Source organism: Sciurus carolinensis, chromosome 15 (genome assembly GCF_902686445.1).
Source record: "Sciurus carolinensis chromosome 15, mSciCar1.2, whole genome shotgun sequence".
Classification (NCBI taxonomy): domain Eukaryota; kingdom Metazoa; phylum Chordata; class Mammalia; order Rodentia; family Sciuridae; genus Sciurus; species Sciurus carolinensis.
Genome location: NC_062227.1, coordinates 24,551,516 through 24,576,160, shown reverse-complemented (window position 1 = coordinate 24,576,160; position 24,645 = coordinate 24,551,516). Strand labels below are relative to the sequence as shown.

The following is a 24,645-nucleotide window of genomic DNA, read 5'->3' as shown; positions in this document are numbered from 1 at the left end:
TTTCTGTCCCCTAAAGATAATTCTGATCCAAATACAATGTAAGTACTTTCTGTTTTAGCCTTAGAATGAAGAGAAACAACCACAACATATGAAGAAAACTTGTGTGCCGTCTGGAGTAGCTTTAATTAGAGGTAGACAGCAAATAGCTTTTTTCCTCAGTCCCTAGACATGGAAGATGGCTTATGCAATACACAAAATCACTGACTCATAAGAGAGAGATGTTCAGTAGTCATAACTCTTACTTATTAAAAGTGCATATGTGTAAACAACTGGGAACACAGCTACAACAAATGCTTATGAGTCAGGGATTTTCCACTCAGTGTTTCCAGAAGTCATGTCCTTCCCAAACACTCAGGCTACTCACCATGTGCGCCTGCCGTCGACCCTGCTTCTCTGCATCCCTGCCAAGGGCAGCCAGGATGATGCCACTGCTGTTCTGGGTGACAAATGTGGCCAGCAATTCCGATTCCGGTGACAAAGATGTGGGTGGCAACTCAACGTAGCCGCCCCTCAGGAAGCTAACGCTTTGAATAGGCTGGTCACAGAGGGGAGAGAGCACAGTAAGTTCCCACAAGCGGGCTGAGGGTTCTGCCCGCTTCCCTTGCATCTTTTTCTACCCACCCCACGGGTTGAGATCTTGCTACATCAGCATATTGGTAAGCCAAGGACCATTTATAGAAATGCGTTCCAATACTGATGAAACGTTTCCCACCTCCAGTCTACAGCCTTTCCTCACTCCATAGGAATTTCTGAGCAAATCGAAGGTAGATCTGGATATTTCCAGGTTCCTGATACAGCCCATATATCTTTTGCTGGTGACACCTTTCCTATAGGGAAGGTCATGAGAACAAATGAAATGAAGTTAGGTTTTATAATTCCATTTTTGAAAGACGGAATAAAACATGAACCTACACACATAGAAAACCTGTTTCCAGACATCACTACAGAATGTGTAGGCCTCCCTATAAGAACAACATGATGGAAAGAACACCAGGTGCAACCAATACCTCCTAAGGACTAGAGCAAGGGATTGAACTTAGTGAGTTTGGCCATATGGTGGTTACCTATGAAAAAACATAAGTATACTATTTTAAGGGGAACTCTTGAAGCCATTACAATTTAAATATACTCATTAATACACAGGGATTTTTTTTTTTTTGTACCAGGGATTGAACTCAAGGCACTCAACCACTGAGCCACATCCCCAGCCCTATTTTGTATTTTATTTAGAGACAGGGTCTCACTGAGTTGTTGAGTGCTTCGTTTTTGCTGAGGCTGACTTTGTACTCACAATCCTCCTGCCTCAACCTCTTGAGTCACTGGGATTAACAGGAATGCACCACCATGTCCGGTGACATGGCATTTAAAAAAAAAAAAAATTTATTTGTCCTTTTTAGATCTATATGACAGTAGAGTGTATTTTGACATATTATACACACATGGAGTATAACTTATTTAAGAAAGATCAAGCACCATCATGGGGAAGGCACAGTACAGAGACGGCAATCCAGTCTCCACTCAGAGTAGAATCTGGGGCAAGTGTAGGTAAAGTGACTTCCTAGGATCTGACGGTCAGAGAAATCACTGGCTACTGTCTTCATTGTACATTCAGGAACTTTGTCCCAAAGGAAATAACTGCATTTGGTAATGTCTGAGATTATCCAAATCCCTATTAATTAGCCTCCCCACCAAACCGTATGTATCCTAATGGAAGCTGCCATACTCCTGGTCAGGGTCAGGCTGTAATGTGGTCAGGCTCTCCTTTCCAACATATGGGAACTGCTGAATATCTCTGAGCCGTACTCTTAGGCATTAGTTAGTTACATGAGAATTGTGCAGTAACATGGTTTCCAGGGACCCCTCATTATTTTTCTCTCTGGTGAGCAACAAGTCGTGGATCATTGAGCAACGACATGATTTGGGGGAATATTTCAACCCTTGTGAATCTGTTTTTTCTGATGTCAGTGAAGAAGCTGGTCTTGATGATCCCAAGTCTTTTCACCAGGAACATCTACGATTTGGGCTTCTGACCTTTTCTCCAGGGTCTACACTATGTGCCATGTAGGCAAAGAGCAGATGAACTATGACACAGCTGTGGCTTAGAAACACCCCCCCCAGGTCCCAGTCCCACAGTGGCAGGGAATGAGATCTGGGATGGGATCAGGAGACAGTTGATCTTGGCTCTGTCTTGGTGGGGAGCTGAGACATGGCAAGTGGCAGGTGACTGACTCCCCTAAAGTTTAGATGTAATCATTTTGAAGACCAGGTGACTGTGGTTGCAAAATATCCTCCTTGGAACTTTCAGAGATTTCTTGCAAAGGGAAAGAGGAAGTAAATAAGTGGATCTGGGTTACTTAGCCATTACAATTGGAATGGCTATACTTTTGAGTACCAGGGTTCTGTGAAAGTACTTGACCTATAAGATTGGCATTGTGGTTTGAATCTTACATTACCCCTACTGGTCCCAGATTGAAGGCAGGGTACCCCGCCTGTTGTACTATTGGGAGGTGGCAGAACCTTTAAGAGGTAAAGCCTAATGGAAGGCAGTTAGGTGATTAGGGTGTACCCCTGCAGAGGACACTGGGACCCTAGCCCTTCCTGTTTCCTTTGCCTCCCAGTTGCCACGAAATGAGCATCTTTGTTTTACTGTGTGTTCCCTGCCAGGATGTGCTACCTCTCCAGAGATCCAAAAGCAACAGGCCAATCAATCATGGACTAAAGTCTCTAAAATTATCTCAGGTATTTTGTTACAGCTATGGAAAGCTGACTAGCACAACAGGGTAGAGGGCATAATAGGGCTAGAAATGTACATTTGGGCTGTGAGACGCAGTTTGTACATTTGATGACCCCAGTCCTTGCCTTGACTGTGGGTCTTTCACATATAACTTTTTAAAAAATAGTGTGAATGATTTAGAACTTAATTTGTGCAAATCAAAACTATAAAACTGGAGACAAAGAAGTACAAAAGTTTATGTAAATCATTTGATTCACAAAGTTAAGCACAAATCAGTGTTAGAAAAGGATCCCATTGTCCCCTCCTTTGGCATCTTTCATCCAACTTTCTGATGGTCTCTCTGCTGTCACATATGTCATTCATTGTAACCACACAAAGGGGGACAGACTTCAGATAAGTCGATGGAAAGCATGTTTTTTTTTTAATAACTCGTTTTTATCGGTGCATTATAATTATATAATAGTGGAATTCATTATACCATGTTGATGATTGTATATAATTCCATCACTCTCACCCCTTGTACCCTCCCTTTCCCTCCCCTCCTCCCTCTTGTGATCTGCTTACTCTGTTTTACTGATATTCCTTCCATTATTATTAGCTATTATTTTAATTAGTGCAATATGTGTACATACATATATGTATGTATATGAGATTCGCTGTGGTATATTTGTACGTGGACATGGCATAATTTGGTAGATTTCATTTCTAGTGCCCTCTCTTCTTCCCTCCCACTCAGTGCCCTTCCTTTACATTATTGATCTCATGAAGTTGCTCTTTTTTAAAGTACAGTCCCCCACCCTAAGCTTCCAACATATGAGAGAAAACCTCGGAACCTTGACTTTCTGGGTCTGACTTATTTCACTCAGCATGTTCTCCAGTTCTATCCATTTACTAGCAAATGACATAATTTTATTCTTTATGGCTGAGTAAAACTCCATTATGTATATATACCACATTTTTTTTTATCCATTCATCTGTTCATGGACCCCTAAGCTGGTTTCACATTTAAAAAAGTTTTGGGCCTTTAAAGAGATTATACTACTCCTAAAAAGTCTGGAGAGGAGGGTGGAGTGTGACAGAAAGGGGGGTGTCTCACAGGAACAATTTTTACATGTACTAAAGGCATTAAGTACAAAATCATTACATATTTTGCAGAAGGCTTGCTTTACTAATATCGTATAGAGTACTTTAGATAAAAATGGATGGTATGGGTTGAGTTGCTGCAATCCTAACCCCCAGTATCTGTGGATATAACCTTATTTGGAAGCAGGATCTCTGCAGAGGTAATCAAGTTAAGATGAGGCCATTAGGTTAGGTCATGATTCAATATGACTGTTGGCCCACTATAAAGGGCAATTTGGGCACAGAGGTCATAAGCAGAGGGAAGAGGATGTGAAGTCACAGGTAAGATGCCATCTACAAGCCAAGGAGTGCCTGAAGCGACCAGAGGTGAGGCGCATAGAACAGATCTGCTCCCAATGACTCTTACAAGAAGTCAACCCTTGCCCACACCTGGATTTCAGACTTGTACTCTCCAGAATTGGGACAGAATAAGCATTTCGGCCACATAGTTTGTGAAACTTTGATATAATAGTCCTGAAAACTAATGTGGCTAGGTATTAGGGACACAAAAATTCTGCAGTTTAATATCATACCTTACAACTCTTGACCAAGGTACTCCGCCTACATAAATCAGATCTTTTTCTAGTCGATTGAGATCTGAAGATGGTCCTGGAGTTTCCCCTTGTTTGGTCTCCTTATCACTAGTGTCATATGCATCAATAACAGCTAGGAGTCCTAAAAGAAGATTGAAAGGAAGAGATAAAATAAAAATTGCTACTTACATTAAAGTAAAATGCAAACTTCTGCCAACAAAGTTCATTCACAAAGACATTCTTCTGAATTCTGCAAATCTGACCAGCCTCTTGACTATTAAAGGACAACAGAAAATTCCCTCCATGAAAGTCAACAAACCCAGAACACATGTTGCTAAATGATGGCAGTAGGTAGGCGGAAGAAAATAGAATCGGTTGGATCCTTAATTTCAGTTCAGCATTTAATGTGAAATAAGAAAACCACAAAAAGATTTATTTTATTTCTCCAGCAAAATGTATCTCCTCTTGCTTAGCATTCCAAGGACAAGAATGGCTTTCAATTAGAGTATCAAGAATATAGTCATTATGTTCTTATAATTATAGTTCAAGAATATAGTCATGCCCCAGTGGGGTCAGGGTGATGGACTGGAATATTACTCAGGTACATCCAGGAAACTAAGGTAAAGGCTGTGGATTTTGGAAAGATGTTTATTCTTATGGGAGTGACCAACATCAGGTGAGTGTATCATGCACCTACCTTGCTTCCTGTTTCGCTGGAAGGCAATTTTGTACCAGGTTCCATTGTTATACCGTCTGTCTGTCATAAGAACAAGAGGTCCTGAACCCAGGTCAACTGCAACTTTAACTCTACCCTGCACCAGCTCGATGGACAAGAAGTCTTTCTGTGAAGAAGAGAACAGGGTTCCTGAGGGCCACATCTTTATCCCCAAACTTCCCTTCCCTTCCAGGCAGGGATGACAAACGCCTTTTATAGTCAAACCAGAAAGACTGGATCTCTCCCCATAGCTAGAAGTCTATTCTACACAACTAAAATGTTCATCCTGGCTTCCTAGAACACTCCCCAAATTATTAATGAACCACTAGTCATTATAATCAGAATTCACAATTCAATAAGAGATCTGGGTTCTTTGTGTCTTTTTCATTAAAAAAGACAAGTGGACCAGTTCTAAAAAGAAACCTTCAAGATTGAGACAAAATAGACAAGCAATGAGATACAAAGGGGAACATAAGGTACTATGAATGGGATTCGAAGAAGGCCACTGTGGTCACAGTGAACACAAACAAGATAGTATTTGAACTAAAATTTAATGATAAGCATTTAATTGCTATCTACGATGGCTGGAAGGTGTGTTTCAACTTGGTGTTATTCTGCGTTTTCCAAAGGTTCTTCATAAATTTGTGTTAATGATTTTAAATGGAAAAGTTGTATGGCATATGTGTGTATATATTATATCAGTTTGTTAGCAAATCCTCATCAAACAAATAATCTTACAGCAATCTAAATGTACATAAACAGAGGGCTTAGTGCCCCAAGCACTCCATTTTTTTTCGGGGGAAGGGGGAGTACTAGGGATTTAACCCAGGGGATGCTTTACCACTGAACCACATTCCCCAGCCCTTTTTATTTTTTATTTTGAGACACAGTCTCACTAAGTTGCTGAGGCTGGCTTTGAATCTGTGACTCTCCTGCCTCAGCCTCCTGAGTCACTGGGATTACAGGCACATGCCACCCTCCCCAGCAGCCCTACAGTCTCTTACAGTGCCATTTGAAGCCAGGTAGAGAAGAAGACCATTAGGTGAGAAGGTACTAAAGAGCATTATGATCTGAGTCACAGTGGCCCGGAGCGTCTTCTCTACCACCGAGTATCCACTCCCGTCAAAATGGAAGGAAGAGTCTTCATTCTGGGGGCTGCAAAACAGAAGAGATGAAATACTGTCCACTCTCAGGAGGGGAAAGAGCACGGACAGTGCGGCTACTACATTTTCCTTCCCCAAAATAATTTTTTGCAGAATCATGGTAGAATTATTATTTCCATTATTTAATAACAAGTATAAATCACAACACAGGCAGAGTCTCCACACTTTAAAATATCTGAAATGATACAAAATATGAAACTTTTTGAGTACAGCACGTCAATGCTGCCACAAGTGGAAAATTCCACACCCTGAAACTGTTTCAGCCCCCAAATTATTTAAAATGTTGTATAAGGGGCTGGGGCTCAGTGGTAGAGGTCTTGCCTAGCATGTGTAAGGCTGGGTTTGATCCTCAGCACCGCACATAAACAAATAAGTAAAATAAAGATCCATCAACAACCAAAAATTTTTTAAAAAAATGTTGTATAAAATGATCTTCAGGCTATGTATAAGGTGCATCTGAAATATAAATGAATTATCCTGTTTAGGCTTGGGTCTCACCCCCATGATATCTCAATATGCAAATATTCCAAAATCAGAAAAAAAATTCTAAAACCAGAATGCTTCTGGTCTCACGCATTTCAAACAAAGGATGCTCAACCTGTATCTGAAAATACACTTGCCATGCGATTATGCAAGACAAATGTCCCACTGCTTCACAATGGAAAGAAAGCTAACGCAGGCAGAGTTCACTGCAATAGAAAAAGAACTTTCTTCACAGGAAGATAACTGCTACAAATCTTTCTGTTTGTCAAGTAGATAAGTTTGTTTGTTTGCTCTAGTTTCCTTCAATGTAACTGTACTTTCTTACTCCTGGTGCTTTCAGAATAGATTTTTTATTGGCATTTATTACTTTCTGCTGGTTTTGACAAATACCAGGTAAACTGGAGTTGCAATGAAAATCAGAGATGTGCCTCTGTACGGGAAGGACCATTTTGCAAGGTATCACTGACATCCTGGAAAATCTGCAGGAGTCTAAAGCCCTGGATCACATTGAGGTGGGTGTGGGGATTTCTGCAGTTGTACAATACGGACCACAGAGTTTCTCAGAGGAGTGTGTTGTTTCCCCCAGCATCCCTCAAAAGGCTGATTTGACTCAGAATTCAATCAAAAAGTAATTAATCTGAATGTATCATTAATTATGTTTCTATCAAAAATAGTTTTCTGGAATATAATTGGTCTTGAGAGTGGAAGTTGGATGACGATAGTTTTTAGTTATGACTTTGAACTTTGCCCAGTTGAAAGTATAACAAACCTCACTGCCACACCTCCAGGCAGGGTCCTATAACCCATGAAATGGTTTCCATTGATGGAAAAGCAGAGCAAAACAAAACAAATCACAGCAGGGTTTTATGAGACTTTGGGTTTCACATTTATTGCGACCTGCAGTCGTGATTTTTCTAAAAATTTCCATCTTGTAATTTCTTTTATAACTTAAACTATGGTTTAATTCTTAAACCTGTGACTTTATAGTTGCTCTACTTCTTGGCCAACCAGCCTCATGTGGCTAAGGACACATACCCTAGAACCAGACCACTGGGGTTCAAAGCCCAGTTCCCCAACTTATTAGCTGTGTGAACATGGAAAAGTTACCTAACTTCTCTGTGCTCCTTTCCCTTTATCTCTAGAATAGTGATAATGACCTTGCCTCTTCCCAAAGGTTACACATGACTCAACATGTGATGTCCTTCAAACAGTGCTTGGCACACAGCAAACATGTGCTCCATTTTAGCCCTTATTGCTGTAACGTGCTCAGAAGTCCTCCACAGGTCTCATTTAGCCTGTTCAAACCTATCTTGACCCTCTGTGCATGGCCCCTGCCTCTGCAGAGTCCATGAGTTCTCTTCTTTTGTGATGGCAAAACCAAACCTGGTTGTGAAATAAAATTATAAAAATGTTATGGTAAAAAAAACAAAAAACCAAAAAAACAAAAAACCAATGCCTGGGGAAGGGGTCAGTTCCCTTCCCCTCTCTCAGCCTTTCTCCAGGAAGGCTGATTGACCTAGATTAGGTTCCCTGGGAGTCTGACTACTGCCCTTTGAAGTGTAAACGCCCCTGTGGAGGCTCCAGGCCCAAGACCAGAGATTTATGAAGGCCTTGGAAGAAGAGCCAGTTCTTCCTCTTATCACTCTGCTTCTGTGAACATGCTTCCCACTAGAAACCCTGTGCACGACCATATATCCGGTGGACTAGAAAATTTATGACACTCGACGACCTATAAATGTTGTGGAAACCTGTGGATGGGGGCTCGGAATCTGGAGTTCTGTTCTCCTCTGGCCCCGCCCGTGTAAAATAAAGTTTGGAGTTCTCCTTCTCTCTGAGTGCTGCTTGCTGCTTCTGGACCAGTATGTTTCCTACACTTTCAAAAAGGTGGAGTCGTGGCTTCTGACTTCTCTCCCCTCTGCAGGGCCTGCTCAGGTGATCAGGGAAGAGGAATGAATTCAAAGCAAAGGAGGGCCGCGTGTGAGCCTCTGGGAAGGCTCAGGTCCCTGGGGTCAATGGCATGGTTCTGGGGCTGGCCCCAGTTGGTGACTTCCCTGAGCTTCTCTGGGAGCCCCTGCAGGCTTCTGTTCTACCACCTTGAAGCTCGGGTTCCCCAAGTAGGCACAGAGAGATGGCCCGTCTATTCTTCCCAGGCAAGAGGCCCAGGATCATGAACAGCCAGGTTCGCCCCAGCACTTCACTGAGAGCTCTGTTCTAGGCCTCGGAGGCCTCAGCCCTGCAGGTACCAGTGGAGGACTGCAGTCAGGAGGCGGGGGTGCCCACAGCAGGCAGGCTCAGGCCGAGGCTGCCCTCCCTGGCTCTCAGTCCTGTGAGCCTGCTGGATCCCCTGGCCTCCAGATCCCCCACTTCCCAGTCTCAGTCTGGAAATGGGGATATCCCTCCTTACCTACCCGCATGCCCGGCAGCTGTTTTACAAGGGCTTGAGAGGAGGCCGGAGCCCAGGCCTGGCATAGATCGTCCTCCTATTGACCCACCTTGCCATGGTGCAGGGCACTTTAGTTTCTCTATATGTGTTTTCCCCTAAACCATGGGATGTATGAGGAGATAAATTTGTGTGACTCATAGTGACATTGCCAGTACTCAGTCAAGGGCCCAGGACCCAGCTAATGATCTGTATCAAAGATCATTCACAAGTCTAGGTGTCTAGTATATTATTGTGATAGCCACTCTTAACTAACGCACATATTATTCCTGTTAATTAAATACAAGGCTTTTGCACATTTACTTCAATGAGAAATGTTAGAACCAGTGATTAATTGCACAGTATCCTTTAAGTATTTAAGAGGTTAGCTGGGCATGGTGGTAGGTGCCTGTAATCCCAGGTACTTGGAAAGTTGAGGCAGGAGGATTACAAGTTTGAGGCTAGCCTGGGCAACTCAGTGAGACCTTGTCTCAAAATAAAATTAAATAAAAAAAAGGGGGCTGGAGATGTAGCTCAGTGGTAGAGTACTTGAATAGCATGTGTGAGGCTCCTGGGTTTGATGCACAGTACCACCAAAAAAAAATTTTTTTTAAGAGACTGTTTATAATTATAAACATGCTGACACCATGTAAGGAAGTAAAGTAATATATTCAAAGAACAAAAAAGCAACTCCAGATGCACCATTCTAAAAAGAGGTTGGGTCAAATAAATTTGGGTAATGCTGCAACTCTGGCCTCTTCCTGGGACAGAGGTGGTCTGCATAGTAACATCTTAATTATTAACAGCTCTGACAGCCTCATGGTAAAGAAACATGTTTAATTTTTTAACTCAGGGTTTCCCAACCATTTATGATCTGTACATACTCTATAAAGCTACTTTAAAAAAAAAAGGGATATCTATTAGTATCCTACTAAGCTAGTATTATTTATAAACATATAATTTTGGAATCCTTGGCCAATAAAGCACAAGAACAGCCAGCTGATTTGTTCAGTACCCAACAAAGTATCGTCATGAAATCCCAGGTTGATTGAGCCCAAGAGTCCATTTGGCCTTTACAACTCAGCTGGGTGGCCAGTCCTGCATCAAAAAAACCCCTGAATTAATATCAGAAGGACAGCAGTATTCCCTGACCTTGCATGCTCATCCTTCAAAGGCTGTGCTGGCGATCTGGTAGGAGAGCAGGTGTCTCAGAACAAACCCAGAGGCCACATAGAGTAATGACCTCCTCACCCTAACAAAAGAGAAGAGCCAGCATCATCATTAAATTCACTCCAGGCTGCAGTCTAAGATCACTGGTTTAAAAATAACTCTGAAAGTGACTGATGAAAACAGGGGATCAAGTAACAGCTAACACAGAGGAACTTGTTCAATATTAGAAATATCCCATTTCTGCTAAAACTTTCTAACAGTAAGGTTAATGATCTGGGGTCAGGGCAGGTGATGTACTCTAGGGGTTGGGGTGCCTTTCATGTCTGAAATACTAAATTGCTGGGAAAACTTCCTTGGTAGACACAAAACTTAAGGAAAAAGTAATAGACCAAATAGTCTGAATACACCTGCTTATTCCACTAAAGTTCTAGAGCATCTTATATATTTAGAGTTTTTAATCATATTTTGAACTTCAAAGTCTTGGTTTCCTCTTACATTTACTGTTGAGATAATACTCCTGAGACATTTATCTAGAAAGGAATATACCACTGTAGGCAGACCAGTGAGTAACATCAGAGTGAGGAAAGTATTTGCACATACATACTGTTGTGTGTTCATGTGATAATTCTGGGAGGCGGGTAAGATAAGCATGATTATTATTTTCCTTCTCTGAAATAAGAAAGGAAACCTCAGTGAGGTGAAGAGAAAATATTACCCAAAGTCACCTAGAAAATTTGATGGAAGATCTGGCCAGGAGCCTGTAAAACTTAGACTCCAAACTCAATGTCCTTTTTAAAATCCTAAAGCTGCAATAACCTGTTCAATAAGCTGCAAGATTCTGTGTGTGTATAATACACACACAAGCACACACACATTTCCCCCCAGTACTAGGAATTGAACCCAGGGCCTTATGCATTCTAGGCAAGCACTCTACCACTGAGCTACATCCCAGCCTAGTCAGAATTTTTCAAGCAAGCTAAGTGGGGTGGAGGGTGGAGGCGTGCAGCAAAAAAAAAGAAAGTTTTAAATGACAAAATCCCATGGTCTGAGCCAGGTGAGAAAGCAGACCTGATAATGAGAAAATGAAAACCTACCCCAATTCGAGCTGCTTCTAACTGATCTTGTCATGACTCACTGTTAGTTACAGATATCTATCTGGACAGAGCAGCTGTTACATGAGAGAAGTTGTCTGATATGTTACATTTCTCTAAAGTCAAAGGGCAATCTATTATCTTAATTATTAAAGTACTAGAAGACAGGTCTTATATATTTTAGAGGATGCAATGATTTTTTTGTTACAAGGAGGCAGAGTTGAGCCCGATGAGATTTAGTTATTAAATGCCTTCAATATCAGCATACACAAAAAGATGTTAGCTGTTCTTCGTTTCCAAATGCATCTTGTTACTAGAATTATAGAACTCAGGAATAGGAACATACTTATCTATAAAAATCGACTGCACACACACAAAATATTCTCTTCCTTAGAGGTATTTTTAGAATAAAAACGTACAGTGATTTATCCAACTTGTAACTGTGTCTCTCTGAAACAGAAAGGTGTTTGAGAAGCTATCTGAAGCTTCTAGATTTTATGATCCAGGATCAAAACGTACCAGACAAGAAAAGCAAAAAGAGCACTCCTTTTAAGTGTTTAAAAATGACATGCTACTAAGAGCAAATAATCTCATCATATCCTTTGTAATAAGATGATCAATATCATACACTCCAACCAACCCTGATGTCTATGTAGATTCTTTAAGCAGTTCTCAGATGGTAACAGAATAGTGTGTGAAACTGAGGAGACATTACCTTGAGAAGCAGCCATCGCACTTGCCCTCCCTTTCGACGTAGTTCCAGAGGCCAATGGATTTGCCATTCAGGAAGGCCTCTCCCATGCAGCCTTTAAAATGAGTCACCTTCACTGCTGGAGATTTCTAATGCAAACAAACACAAACCACATATAGTTGGCATAGAACATCTGATGTTTCTTTCTGGAGTTCAAATTTAATAGATGCAAATCCTGAGAAAACGGCATTCATAAAAGTGGCCAGTGAGTCATCACTGAATTTCCTTCTGGTTGGGAAGTGGCATCCTAGAATGAGTGACAACTGGGCAGGATCTTAAAGATCACCCAGTTACTAGTAAGATCAGGAGGAAGAGAAGTCTGGGAGGATAGGGAAATGGGCCCCTGGGCAACTTCCGGGTAGCAGCACATAAATAGCAGCTGTAGATATTTGCTGAAAAACTGACAAAAAGGCTGTTTTTAAATGAGGACCTACATGACTGGGGGTCCACGCTTCTCCAAAGAAGGAGATACCTGATTGATATTTTGATTTGACTAAAATACCTCATGGACACTGAATGCCTTATCCAGAATCGAGCAGGAGACTGACTTCCTTAAATCTATAGATCTATGTAAACCCCTAGACAATAGCCACTCTTTGGTATCCCTTTCTTGGGACCCTTCCCTCTTTGGGAGCTCTGCTTTCTTTCTATTACTCTAATAAATCCTGTTATTTTGCTCTCACCCTTGTGTCCTTGGATTTTATTCTTCAAATTCATGAGACAAAGAACCCAACTCTATGCTCCATGCTACACCAGGGTTATTGGAGAAAAGCCCCTTTTTATTGAAGGTAAGGAAACAAATCCAGAGAATGTGGTTGGTAGTGAAGGTCCATATGGAGCTGAGACCTGTCCTCCCATGCAGAGTACTAAGCCAAGACCAATTAATGTGACTTTATTTGGTGAGAGGATACTGATTCAACAAAACAAAGATGATCTGCTCTCTCATGAAACACCAGTTAGTATTCACCTATTACTAGATTCAGACTAAAGATGAAGGAACATTATAGACATTAATATAGAACATTGAATTTCTTAGTTCATCATTAGAAAAGAAGTCAAATAGCAAAATTGGTTTCTTCTCCACTGAGATGAGTGATTAAGCATGATCCTTTGCCCACAAAACTGACCCAACTCTGCAAGTGAGCAAAACAATAAAAGCTGAAAAATCTTCATCTGCTGGAGATATATTGAACAATTTAAGCATAGTACTTTTTACGTTATGACATTGGCCAATCAGCCCTGTTCAAATAAACCTTCAGAATGTTACCTTGATTTGTCCCCCGAGTCCTCCAACAAACATGAGTGTTGAATTGTTTATATCCAGCACATTAGCCATTCCGGGGGATTTACTTGTTTTCATTGGTGACTTTTGAGTTGAACTCATTTCCTTCACACTCAATGAACCAACATTTCCAAACCTAAGGGTCACAAAGAATTGTGAAAGGGACCTCTGGAATCTCGTCATCACACAGGTATCCACGTCTCTCTCACCCAGGCCCCTTCTTCTCCCCACATCTCCTGCAACACCCCAACTAGTCTCCCTGCTTCCGGTCTTGCCCAGTCCACTTGTAGTTCACTCCCCCCAATCTTGTAGAAAAGACTTCTTTCATTGTGTTGCTTCCCTGTTTAAAACGGTTGCAGATGAGTTGAACCATATTGGAATACAATTTGCTCCCTTCAATACAGCACCATTCTTTTTGGAAATAATGAAGAAAAAAATCCCCCAAACAGAACATCAACAATAAACCATAACGCTACAGAAAAGTGAAAAGAAAGACAGAGCAAAAGCTGCTCAGATGTTACCTCTGGGGAGGAGGCTTTAAAAGGAAGAATTTTGCTTGTGTTTGAATTTAGAAATAGTTTTGTTGGTGCAGTATAATTTTACATACTAGTGGGACTCACTCTTACATATCTGTTCATGTTCACAATGAATGATACAATTCGGTTGTGTCTGAATTTTAGGAAAATGCAATTCCCATTTGCACCTCCATCCTCTGTTCTCTTCTACCCGCATGCCACTACCAGACTCATGGTATTTCTTCCATGGTATGTTTTACTCCTCTTTACTGGGGAGGAGTAAATGTTTTACAAGGTTAGCTGCCTTGGATTGAGAGTTTCTAAAAATCAGTTATGAAAATAATCTAAACTTCTAAAGTTTTTCTTCTTTCAATAGTTATTTGCGGTAACGAAGTTTATTTCATCTGTAATAAGAAAACAATTTTCTGTAGTTAATCTAAACCAAGCATTCTTTGATTAGAATCTGACTTTCCAGAAGTTTCAATGCCTCTTTAGAACATGATTACTAAGATAGTTTAAATACAAGCATGTGATTACTTATAAGATAGTTTAAATACAAGCAATGCTCTGAGGAGCCCTCTCTGCTACCTGGTTGCGTGGATGCTGTACCACTGGTTGTCATCAATGGGAAAGTCTGGAAATTCCAGCCGTGTGGACCCGGAGCCCACATCCCAGAGGAAGGCCACTTTCCCCCGTCGCATCTCCACTGCAAGGAAATCAGACTGGGGGGTGGGGAGTAGGACATGAGAGCGGGGGATGAATTTCCACACAGAAAATTTGCATGACCACAGAACACTTTAAAGAATGAATTCTTACAGTATTTTCTCTAGTCTTTAAAAAACAAAGACAAATGGCTCTCTATTTTAGCAGTGTAGGGGATGGAAAACGGCCTGGAGCACACTAAGCAAGCAGCTCTATACTGAGCCACACACCTGCCCCAACAGGCTATCATCTTTTGTCACTTTCTTGTTCATAGGCAATTACTTTTGTGATTTATTTTATTTTTGGTCCCAGGAATTGAACCCAGGACACTCTACCACTGAGCTACATTGCCAGTCCCCGCCACCACGTTTTATTTTTAGCAATTTGACACAGACTCTCGGTAAGTTACTCAGGCTGTCCTTGAGCTCGTGATCTTCCTGCATGAGCCAGTGTGTGTCACTGTACCCTGCTGCTATTTTTTAATCTAATACTACCATTTTAGCAAAGTGCGTAACTAGTGATTTCACAAAGACTCTTTTTCCATCAAAAAAGTGTTGATTAGGGAAATACGGAACTGTTCATAAATATCCAATGTTGCTCTCACTTACACTGGTGCTGCTGCCAAGGTAGAAAAGCAGGTTGTCAGGTTCAGGTGTCTTAACATTCAGTGTCAAGGTGTTATAGTTACTAGAAGAAATCTGAGGCTGGTAGGCCCGGATACAGTCTCTGTCAGCAGCTACAGCGACTTTAATCTGTAGAAGGAAGAGGAAGGTGTTCCCATCATTTAGTGACCCAGCGGCAGCTCTCCAGCAGGTCAAAGGTGCTATTTCAATTTCCACTGTAAGTTTCCTCTCTTGGTGACACAGAAGGCTTTGCGTTTCATATAGGGAGGATTCAGATTGTGATGAGAATGATTTTATTTGGTTTAATGATTAAACATGGGAAAGTTAGTTTAATGATTTTTTAACAGGATGTTTTACATAGGAAATTGTCTTGCTCAAATGAGATACTGAGGTCCTTAAAGACAAGGACCTTATGACCTTGCATCTTTCCACTGACCCAGAGACGATATTTGATGACTATTTGTCAAATAAATGGAAGGGAAATATATTTATTCACTCCATAAATATTTATAGAGCAAGTGACATGCTTACCACAAATTTCTCTGATTAGCAATTGTTTCTGCGTGTTTTAACCTTAAAGATTCTTAGTTTGTATTAACCATGGGGTTTGGAATCATCCCTTGGGCTTACATTCACTTAGCAACTGTAACTAGAACAGGGAGAAGCCAAAGCTCATGTAAACCTGTTTCCCTTTTCCAACAGTGAAGACATTTGGGTGGAAAACAGAGAGCCCAGAGTTCCTTTTCCTTGCCTGGAAAAGTGTAAGAGGATTAATGGGAGACCAGAGGTCATATGCATCCTCCATAAGGGCCCATTAGCATGTTGGTTGCACATTCTCTTGAAAGTCTTGTTATTTGCCTGAAACTCCTCTCTAGGGGTAACTGGTGCCATGTGCCACAGATAGCTATCAAACATTTTCTAGCTTTGAACTTCTTCAGGGGTCAATATTTTATGCCTTTGGTAATATGGATTTGTGCAGCATTTATGTGTACACAAACTGTTTTCTCAAGATTCCTGCAGGATGAGGCCCTTACTGCACATTCTCAAGAGCACTTGGGTTATTAAAATTAAATTGCAAAATGAAGCAACAGCACAAATGCAACCAATGAAACTGAGAGTGATGTCAACAGCTTAGACATATGTCTTCTGTACCATCTTAGCTTAATTGTTATAAGCCTGGCTATAATTATAAATCTCCATAAAGATATGCAGGTTGCTAACAATCTTTTGAAACATTCTGAACAAAAGCAGAACTCAGGAAGTCTACTTATTGGCCTTAAATATACTGAGACAAGGTTAGGAGGAAGCTGATATTATTGAGATCCAAGTCTGCAAGTTCTAGGGAGGCCGGAGTGATGGAAAACCAAGTCCACATGAATTCTCTGGAATTGGGGTATGGGGCATTACTGATTCATGGGGTCCCACTCACAGAAGCTGCCTGTTTCCGTGCCTGGTTGATCAGAAGTCTAATTTCTGATAAATTTCTGCTCAGGTTCTCCTGTAATGTCTTCAAAGGTTTCAACCGATCAAATAAAAGGTTGGCTTGTGTTTCCATGTCTTTAACTTTTCTTCCAGCCAACAGAGCTAACAAATACAAGGAGGTGAAGGGTGGCAAGAGAGTTGGGGAGGAGGAAAAGAAGATAAATTGTTCATTAGTAATGCACTGGATAAAACAGAATATTCTAATAATCAGTCCTTGAAATTTGGAAAATATCTGAAACATGCACTGGCCATATGACTCCCCAAGGCCCTTCTCCTTTGCAAAGTCTAATCCAGTGTGAGCACATTTTTCTTTTTAAGGAATGCTGCTTGAGAACAGGGCACCATTGTACACTCAGCCAGTAGACTTTCATAACCAGAGGGAAGTCCCTGGCGTACTGGTCACCGTGGAGTCCCGCAGAAGTCCATTCATCTCCTGCAATGTGGTGTTCATCCTGGACAGGCCGGTTGAGGTGTTCAATAGCTTCTGGCTCAGTCCCACGACGTCCTTCAGTGTTCTCACGGCACTCTCGTTGGCAGACAGGGCCAGCTCTTTGGTTTTGGTTCCTTTGTCTCTCATACCTAAATGAAAGGATATTCAAGCATGCAGTCAGGTGAAAATGCACCAGGGAAAAGTGTAAAACTACAACCAATGTCATTATTACACAAGAAACTTGTTACAGTGATTTTCTTGATTGTTAAAGCAAAATTTCTTGTTTTTCGTGGCAAATATTAAGACTGCATATCATATGCTCTACTGCCCCCATGTAGGGACACATGAAATAATTTTGATAAAAATTCTCTGAAACATGACTTTGGTACACAATTGATCACAAAAGCAATGGCAAATGGCCCTGTTGTAGCATCTTATGTAGTAGACTGAACTTCTCTCTTCGGGCCCTTCTCTAGCACCCCTTCTCATCTTTATTAAATGTGTTCTCCATCTACATCCTTCCATATTTGCATAAGAAAGTTCTGGGGCTTAAGTCTGTGGTTCAAAGGGAATTACCTAAGGCTAGAAAAAGTGGTGTTTGCTCACAACAGTAACTGGTTGCTAGAAATAACCACAGAATGGAGACTAAATGGCAACTAAAGGTAATGCAGGATCCAGTGAATCAAGAAACATCTATGAGGATTTTTAAAAAGGCACTATTATGCATTTTAAAAATGTTTAATGAATGTGGGGCAAAACAATTCTAGAAGAAACCACATAAAGGTGTATAACTGTTCTACTGACTGGTCTTATAACTTTTCTGTAAGTTTGAAGTTACTTTCAGAAAAAAAGTTGAGTGTTTTATCAAACATATTATCCTTGGGGAAAAAAAAAAGAAAGAAAAAGGAAAAAGAAACTTCCAGAAGAGATAATGTTCTGCTGATTCAAGGTGAGAAGTAAGCCCAACATACAGGGAGTTAAAGAGGCAGAAGGACTTTGGCGAGAGGTGAGCATCTGATGAGAATGAAAAAGAATGGATACGTAGAACAAAAGAGAAGTTTGAGGGGACAGTAAATAGCACGGTGCATTTGTTTCACACTTTAAAAAATTATCCTCTTTAAAATTTTAATGAGTACTGCATTTCCAAACCATTGATATTAACGTGATCTATGGGCCTATTTCTGAATTCTTGCCTGGAAGATCACCAGGCAAGAATTCTTTAATTCCCCACATTTGTAATGAATCTGGCATTTCCCCGCAATGTCAGGGGAAAAAGTACTCTATTTTCTTTACTTGCTGACTTCTTTGAATGACCCTTATTTAATCTAAGCCTGTGACAAGTGCATTTTCAATGTAAGCAATTAACATGATAGTATAAAGTCTGTAAGGCTTTATAGTATAAAGTTTCTAAGAATATAATTCAAGTATTTCAATGCAGTGTTCTGAGGTTATTTTGATCTTCTCTTCCAAATCATATTCATCTGCAAATATAAATTTCATCCATCTCAGTTTCATTTTCAAGCGTGGGCTCCTAATCAAACTCGATGCAGGACTTCCTTATGCCCATGCGTAATGCTTTTACAAGGAAAAGATGTTAATTAAATCAAGAAACTTCTTTCTACTTACCTTCAGGAATTGCTCTAAGTATCAAGAGTGATTCATTGGTCTGTCTAATAATTTCATCCGCATTCTCTTGAAATCCATTTGCCCTGTGTCTCAATTTACTCAGCTCCAATGTAATACCTATTTAAAAGGGGAAAAGTGTTCCCTTTTAGGTTAGCCTGCTAAGAAACTGCCCATGCAAGAGCTTTATCATTTCCAATCCTTTAGAATCCTTTCTAAATCCACCCCAATATTCTCCCAGCATCATAGAAATTAGGAGTGTGTTTTTAGCTGACTTGATTGATTTTTCTACTTTCCTTGTTCTCTTTCTCGTCAATATTTCTTCTTTAATTTCATGCTCCAGTTTATTAGAGCTCAAGGGTGAAGAAATGTTCGCATCACGGTCTTCATCACTAACTTCCTATCTGCACCTGAATCTTGGCTACCTTTCTTTCTCTAGGTTGTCAACCCCCACTGGGGCTCCTCCCTGGGACCTTCCCTCATATTCCCCCACTGGCTTCCCTACCAGTCCTCTGTCCCTCTCTGTTCCCTTCTGACCCCTCAGCTGGGCTTGCCCTCCTTCAGGTTTCATCAGCCCTATTTGATCAAAGCTTTTAGATTGAATGTTTTTGTTCATAACACACAATCACATTGGATTTTGAACATGTGAGTGAAATAAGATATTGTAATTGCCAGGAAGTTCAAGATTTCATGAGCTGTGAAGTTCCTTTACCTGTGTCAATGGAAGCCATGACTCATCAATATGGATGCTAGAGTCCAAGACTGAGCATTATGCATTATCTATACTGTGAGTTGACAACCTAAATTCTGAATTGTGTTATTCACCAGAGAAACAAGAAAAAACTCACATATCCGAGCCCTTGGTTCAGAAAACTATGGAAGGATCCAGTCATAGCCTTGGAAATAATCTGAAAAAGCTATCAGCTTTGTGCATGGCCCACTATTTATTGCTCTACAGAATGTCTGATATTTTTCATATATTAGAAATATGCTAAGGTAAAAAGCACATTATATGTATTAGCATCCACATATCAGAGACAAGATTTCAGCCTTTGGTTTTTTGGGACTGGCTTATTTAACTTAGCATGATAGTCTCCAGTTCCACCAAGCTAACACACAAATAGGGGTGGGGAAGGGAAGAAGAAAAGTTCATTGGAATAGACAAAGGGAAATGAAGGGAAGGGGGAAGGGAATCGGAAAGACAGTAGAATGAATTGGATGTAACTTTCCTATATATGAATATACAACCAGAGAAACTCCACATCATGCACAACCACAAGAATGGGATCCTAATTAGAATAAGTTATACTCCACGTGTGTGTAATATGTCAAATTTACTCTAATATGACATATATCTAAAAGAACAAATAAAAAATTATGGAATTCTTGGGGAAAAACAAAAATGAGACAACTTTGTTTTTAAAAATGTGTAATCATTTCTCCTTGTGAATGGATAACTGAGCTATAATAAGTAAATTTGTTACTTATCTTGAATAAATATTTAATTTTTGAGAAAAAATTAAAAATCACATTATATGTTATCAAAAATGTATGCCTATGTAGTTTCTCTTACACAATAGGTTCATGCTGTCATTTTTTGTTATACTTATTGGATGAATAGCTCTTCCATATGACAAGTACTTGCTTCTTGAAGTAATTCCTAATAAAAACTAAATCACATATTTTAATTGACAAATCAATTATTATTTAATTCAGCGATTATTTAATGGGAACCTATCAAGAGGTTAACACGAAACTAGCCCTGCCAGAAAGGCAAGGGAAGTACCAAACATGACGTATCTCTTTAAGGAACTGGGAAGTAATAAATCAAATAGAGAAGCACTTGCAAGCAATGAGAACTTAACAAACTTCAGGAAGAACAGAGAAGGCTCTAAGCTCAAGCAATGAGTGAGAGACTTGGTCATCAAGGAAGGCTGAATGATGATGGAACATGCAAACTCAAATATGTGATATTTCTAGGATAAAATACCAAATTATCCAAGGTTAAGATGACAGGGAACTGGAATATTCACGTGGCAAAAAAATATGAAGCTTCACATTACTCCAGGAAATGAGAACCAAGGTTCTCTGAGATGCTCAGAGATGTGGTCTCCTTCCACTCTGCTCATCAGTGTGGTCCCAGCTATACACTGACCTTGGTGCTTTCTGCTGAGGTTGTTGCTTTTGTTTAGAAACCTGGAACTGCGCTGCAGAGCTGCTGTCCCATTAGAAAGGAGGGATTCTGAGAACTGAAAAACAGAACAACTTAAACCTGGTGACCCTAGGACAGTGTAGAATCCTGCTGGGGGCAGAGAAAGCAACCCTGTGAGAACAGCCCCTAGTCAGAGGCTCCTTTCCAAACAAGAAAGTCAACCAGAGAACAGGAGGGACCATTCAGTATGTCTGAGGAAGAAGAATACATTTTTAAATGTATAAAGAAGAAGGCCAGTCATTTTAAAAAGATTTTTGCTGGGTGTAGTGGCACATTCCTATAATCCCAGTGACCTGGTGGCTGAGGCGGGAGGATTGCAAGTTTGAGGTCAGCATCAGCAACTTAGTGATATCCTGTCTCAAAAGAAAAAAAAAAAAGAGCTGGGGTATGGCTCAGTGGTAAAATGTCCTTGAGTTCAACCCCCATACCAAAACCAAACCAAATCAAACAAACAAACAAACAAACAAAACCCCCACAAAAACCAAAAAACAGATTTTCACCATAAGAAAAATGTCTCACACAGATATCCAGTGGTATTATTGTTTTTATCATGAAGAATTGTGATTTTCCTCATTTCTTCAATCATAATCTTTAGTCTTTAAAAAGAAGTATGTATGACTTTAAAAAATGACAATGAGCTAGGCATGGTGGCATGCTCCTGTAGTCCCAGCTATTTGCGAGGCTCAGGTAAGAGACTGACTTGAGCCCAGGGTTTTGAGACCTGCCTGGGCATTGCAAACCCTGTCTCTTAAAATAAAAAAAAAAAAAAAATCAATTTAAATCAAAATGTGTATCAAATGATAACAGAAGTCATAAACAGATTCCACCAGAAAAAGTGTGATTGAGTATATATTCGAGCCACTAAGTCTTTACTCAAGAACCTTCTGGGATGATCTCCCACAGTGCCCAGAAAAGGAGGTACACCCTGAAGCCCTGGGGCATTTCTTACCAAGCTGATCTTATTTATGGTCCTGTAAGCATCACTGGCCAGCTTTTCCGATTCTTCTGTCAGGCTCTGAAGGGTGGAGTGGACATGAGCCGCACTGGTTGCATTCAGGGTCACATGTCTGACATTTTCAAGGCCACTATCAAATCAGCATGTTTAGATTGTTATGATACACTAAATCACATTTGTGGATTCACACGAATATTATAAGCGCCCACTATTCTCGGAAGCCTCCTAGCTCCCTTCTCCTTAGAAAAGCATCATCAGCAAGGAATAATCATCTATGGGTTCCCCTTTAAATCCTCAATGTCATGGTAGCACTCAGAATTGCTCTTTAATTAAAACCAGAAGAGATTATTGCTATTTCCTTAGACAACCATTCCATCACCTTCAACCTGCCACCCTCCACATTCCCTGATCTATGTTTAACCCTTTGCTTGTATTGAGGGACCACTGCTTGTCTGCACTGGTTATAAACTCTGCTCCAAGGCACTTGCTAATTGTCAAAAAGTTTTCCTACACACATAAGGATTCTGGATCTCCTCCCTCAAATGGCACACCCCAGGCTGATGAAATTCAGTAGAGATGTTGCAGGAAGATCAGATATTTCAATCAGCTGAACTCCATTCTAACAAGTGGGCCAATCACTTAGGAACCTGTCAACTGGTAATGGTGCAATTTCATCCAGCTCTCTCTATCTGGAAAATGAAATCTGACAATTGGTACATCTTTTCTGAGTAACTCACTTCATTTTCTTTCTAAGGTTATTGAGTCGGGCGATTCCCAGGTCAGTCATTCGCAGTTACTTTCTGTTACTATTTGATTGGCAAAATCTGGTGACTTATAAATAAAAGATAATGTTATGTAACTTTGTATATTGTACAAAATTGCTTTTGCTACTCTTATGCTAAGTAATAAAGTAATAAAGATTTTGTTCTAGCGATTCTTAGAGTCCAAATATCTTTTTTCTCTTTTGGGAGATGATAGAAGATGATAGAAAGTGTGAAGCATAGTATCTAATTCCATTTTCTGTGACTGGTTCCTATGGCATGTGCTTGAAGCTGCTGTCAGTTTAGCTCACAATTTGCACACTAGTCTATCTTATGTTGTTTTTAATTGCTTTTGTTGTGTGAGCTAATCTTTCATGGCAGCATTTCCCAAATGTGGAAAACTTTACGTTTCCCCTTTCATAGAATACAGTCCTGCACAAACACATACAGGCTTCTGGTGTGTTTAGACTTTTCCCACCTATCATTTTAAAGAAAAAAAAAAAAAACAAAACAAAACAATTAATACCCAGGATTGTGTAAATGACCTGTAAGATCTAACACACTGGTTCCTACTTTGCTGCATGTTAGAATCAACTAGGCATCTTTAAAACAAATTACAAAGTCCAGTCCACATTCCAAAGAACTTAAGTGACACTCCTGGGGGAGGGAGGACAAGGGACAAAGACTTCAACATTTTATGAAGTACCCAGGTTAGCCTGATGTGCAGATGAGTTTGGGAACCACTGGCCTACAGTTGTGTTTCTAGTTTAAAGGTACTTTTAACTTTTAAGTGAGGACATATTTAAGGAACATCCAAAAATGTTAAGTTAAAATAGGTTTTGTGTTACAATGATAGCCCTTCAGGCAGTAGAAAATAATTGGGAATGGATCTATCAAGAATTGGAAAAGAGACCACTTACACTTCTATAAATGGAGTGTGAGCATCCATACCTTCCATTCAAATCAATTCCCAAAAGGCAAGATCTGTATAGAAATTAATATTCCCGTGCAATCCCCATGTACCCTAACAAAGCTCTGAATACTTAAGAAAACCTCAGTAGCTTGATATATAATATACTATTTGTTTTACTTCTTATACAGCTCTGTTTGCATTTTCCCATCATGCTGGTGGTAAACTACAATAGCAAACAAAGGAGGAAATCTGATTTATGACATAAATAAAACAGGAGTTCTTATTTTTGCACAAAGGAATAAAAGTGATTCAACACCACAATCAAAATAGCTGCCATTCTAAGCAATGGGCCACCACCTCATGAATTCCCAAAAGTCTGTGACTTTACCGGTCCAAAACACCTGCAAGTCTCTGGAGCTCAGCGGCATGGTCCTCAGCTCTGTGGACAAGGTCAATTGCTCTCCTTTTGGACATCTGCATGACCAGGTCATCTACATGGTGCCTGATTTTAGCAGTCCACAGAAGCAGCTCATCCCTGTGATGCTCCAACTGCTACATGGAGAAATCAGTTTTGTAAATATATGTACACCTATTGCAAATGATTATTTCATAATCACAGGGAGATTAGTAGTGCGAGAATTCTTTGGAAGATTTATTGTGGCTGAGTTGTAACTCACTGCTAGAGCATTTTGTGCAGTATCTCCATGTGTACTAGCTGCATCTATCAATCCTCTTCCTTTGGCAATTAGCTTTGAGGTCAAATTCGCTTCTTCTTGAACACGCAGCTTTTTATCCTGCAGCAAAAATCACCTTTTAAGGATGCTTCATAAAAGTAAGGCAGCTTCTGAGCTTTGGTGCCTAATATCTCATACTGAAAGTACTTGGGGCTCATTTTGTAAGAAGCTAAAAATGACACTGTTGACCTTGAAGTACTTGGTTACCAGTTCTAAATGAGACTAGTGAGGC

At 40.3% G+C, this 24,645-nt stretch overlaps 1 protein-coding gene across 1 annotated transcript in view; it reads right to left on the bottom strand.

Moving 5' to 3' along the window:
* The window catches only part of Lama1 (laminin subunit alpha 1), a 164,067-nt gene that overhangs the window by 13,891 nt on the left and 125,531 nt on the right, over positions 1-24,645 (bottom strand). The window contains exons 38-53 of the mRNA XM_047526974.1: positions 24,357-24,473; positions 24,068-24,231; positions 22,000-22,135; positions 20,994-21,087; positions 18,842-18,958; positions 17,182-17,364; positions 16,733-16,887; positions 15,289-15,432; positions 14,567-14,700; positions 13,449-13,599; positions 12,146-12,270; positions 6,109-6,259; positions 5,087-5,231; positions 4,390-4,531; positions 713-827; positions 365-535 (exon numbers count right to left, since the gene is read on the bottom strand). Coding sequence (XP_047382930.1) covers positions 365-535; positions 713-827; positions 4,390-4,531; positions 5,087-5,231; positions 6,109-6,259; positions 12,146-12,270; positions 13,449-13,599; positions 14,567-14,700; positions 15,289-15,432; positions 16,733-16,887; positions 17,182-17,364; positions 18,842-18,958; positions 20,994-21,087; positions 22,000-22,135; positions 24,068-24,231; positions 24,357-24,473 — 2,244 coding nt within the window. The remainder of the gene's footprint in view (positions 1-364; positions 536-712; positions 828-4,389; positions 4,532-5,086; positions 5,232-6,108; positions 6,260-12,145; positions 12,271-13,448; positions 13,600-14,566; positions 14,701-15,288; positions 15,433-16,732; positions 16,888-17,181; positions 17,365-18,841; positions 18,959-20,993; positions 21,088-21,999; positions 22,136-24,067; positions 24,232-24,356; positions 24,474-24,645) is intronic.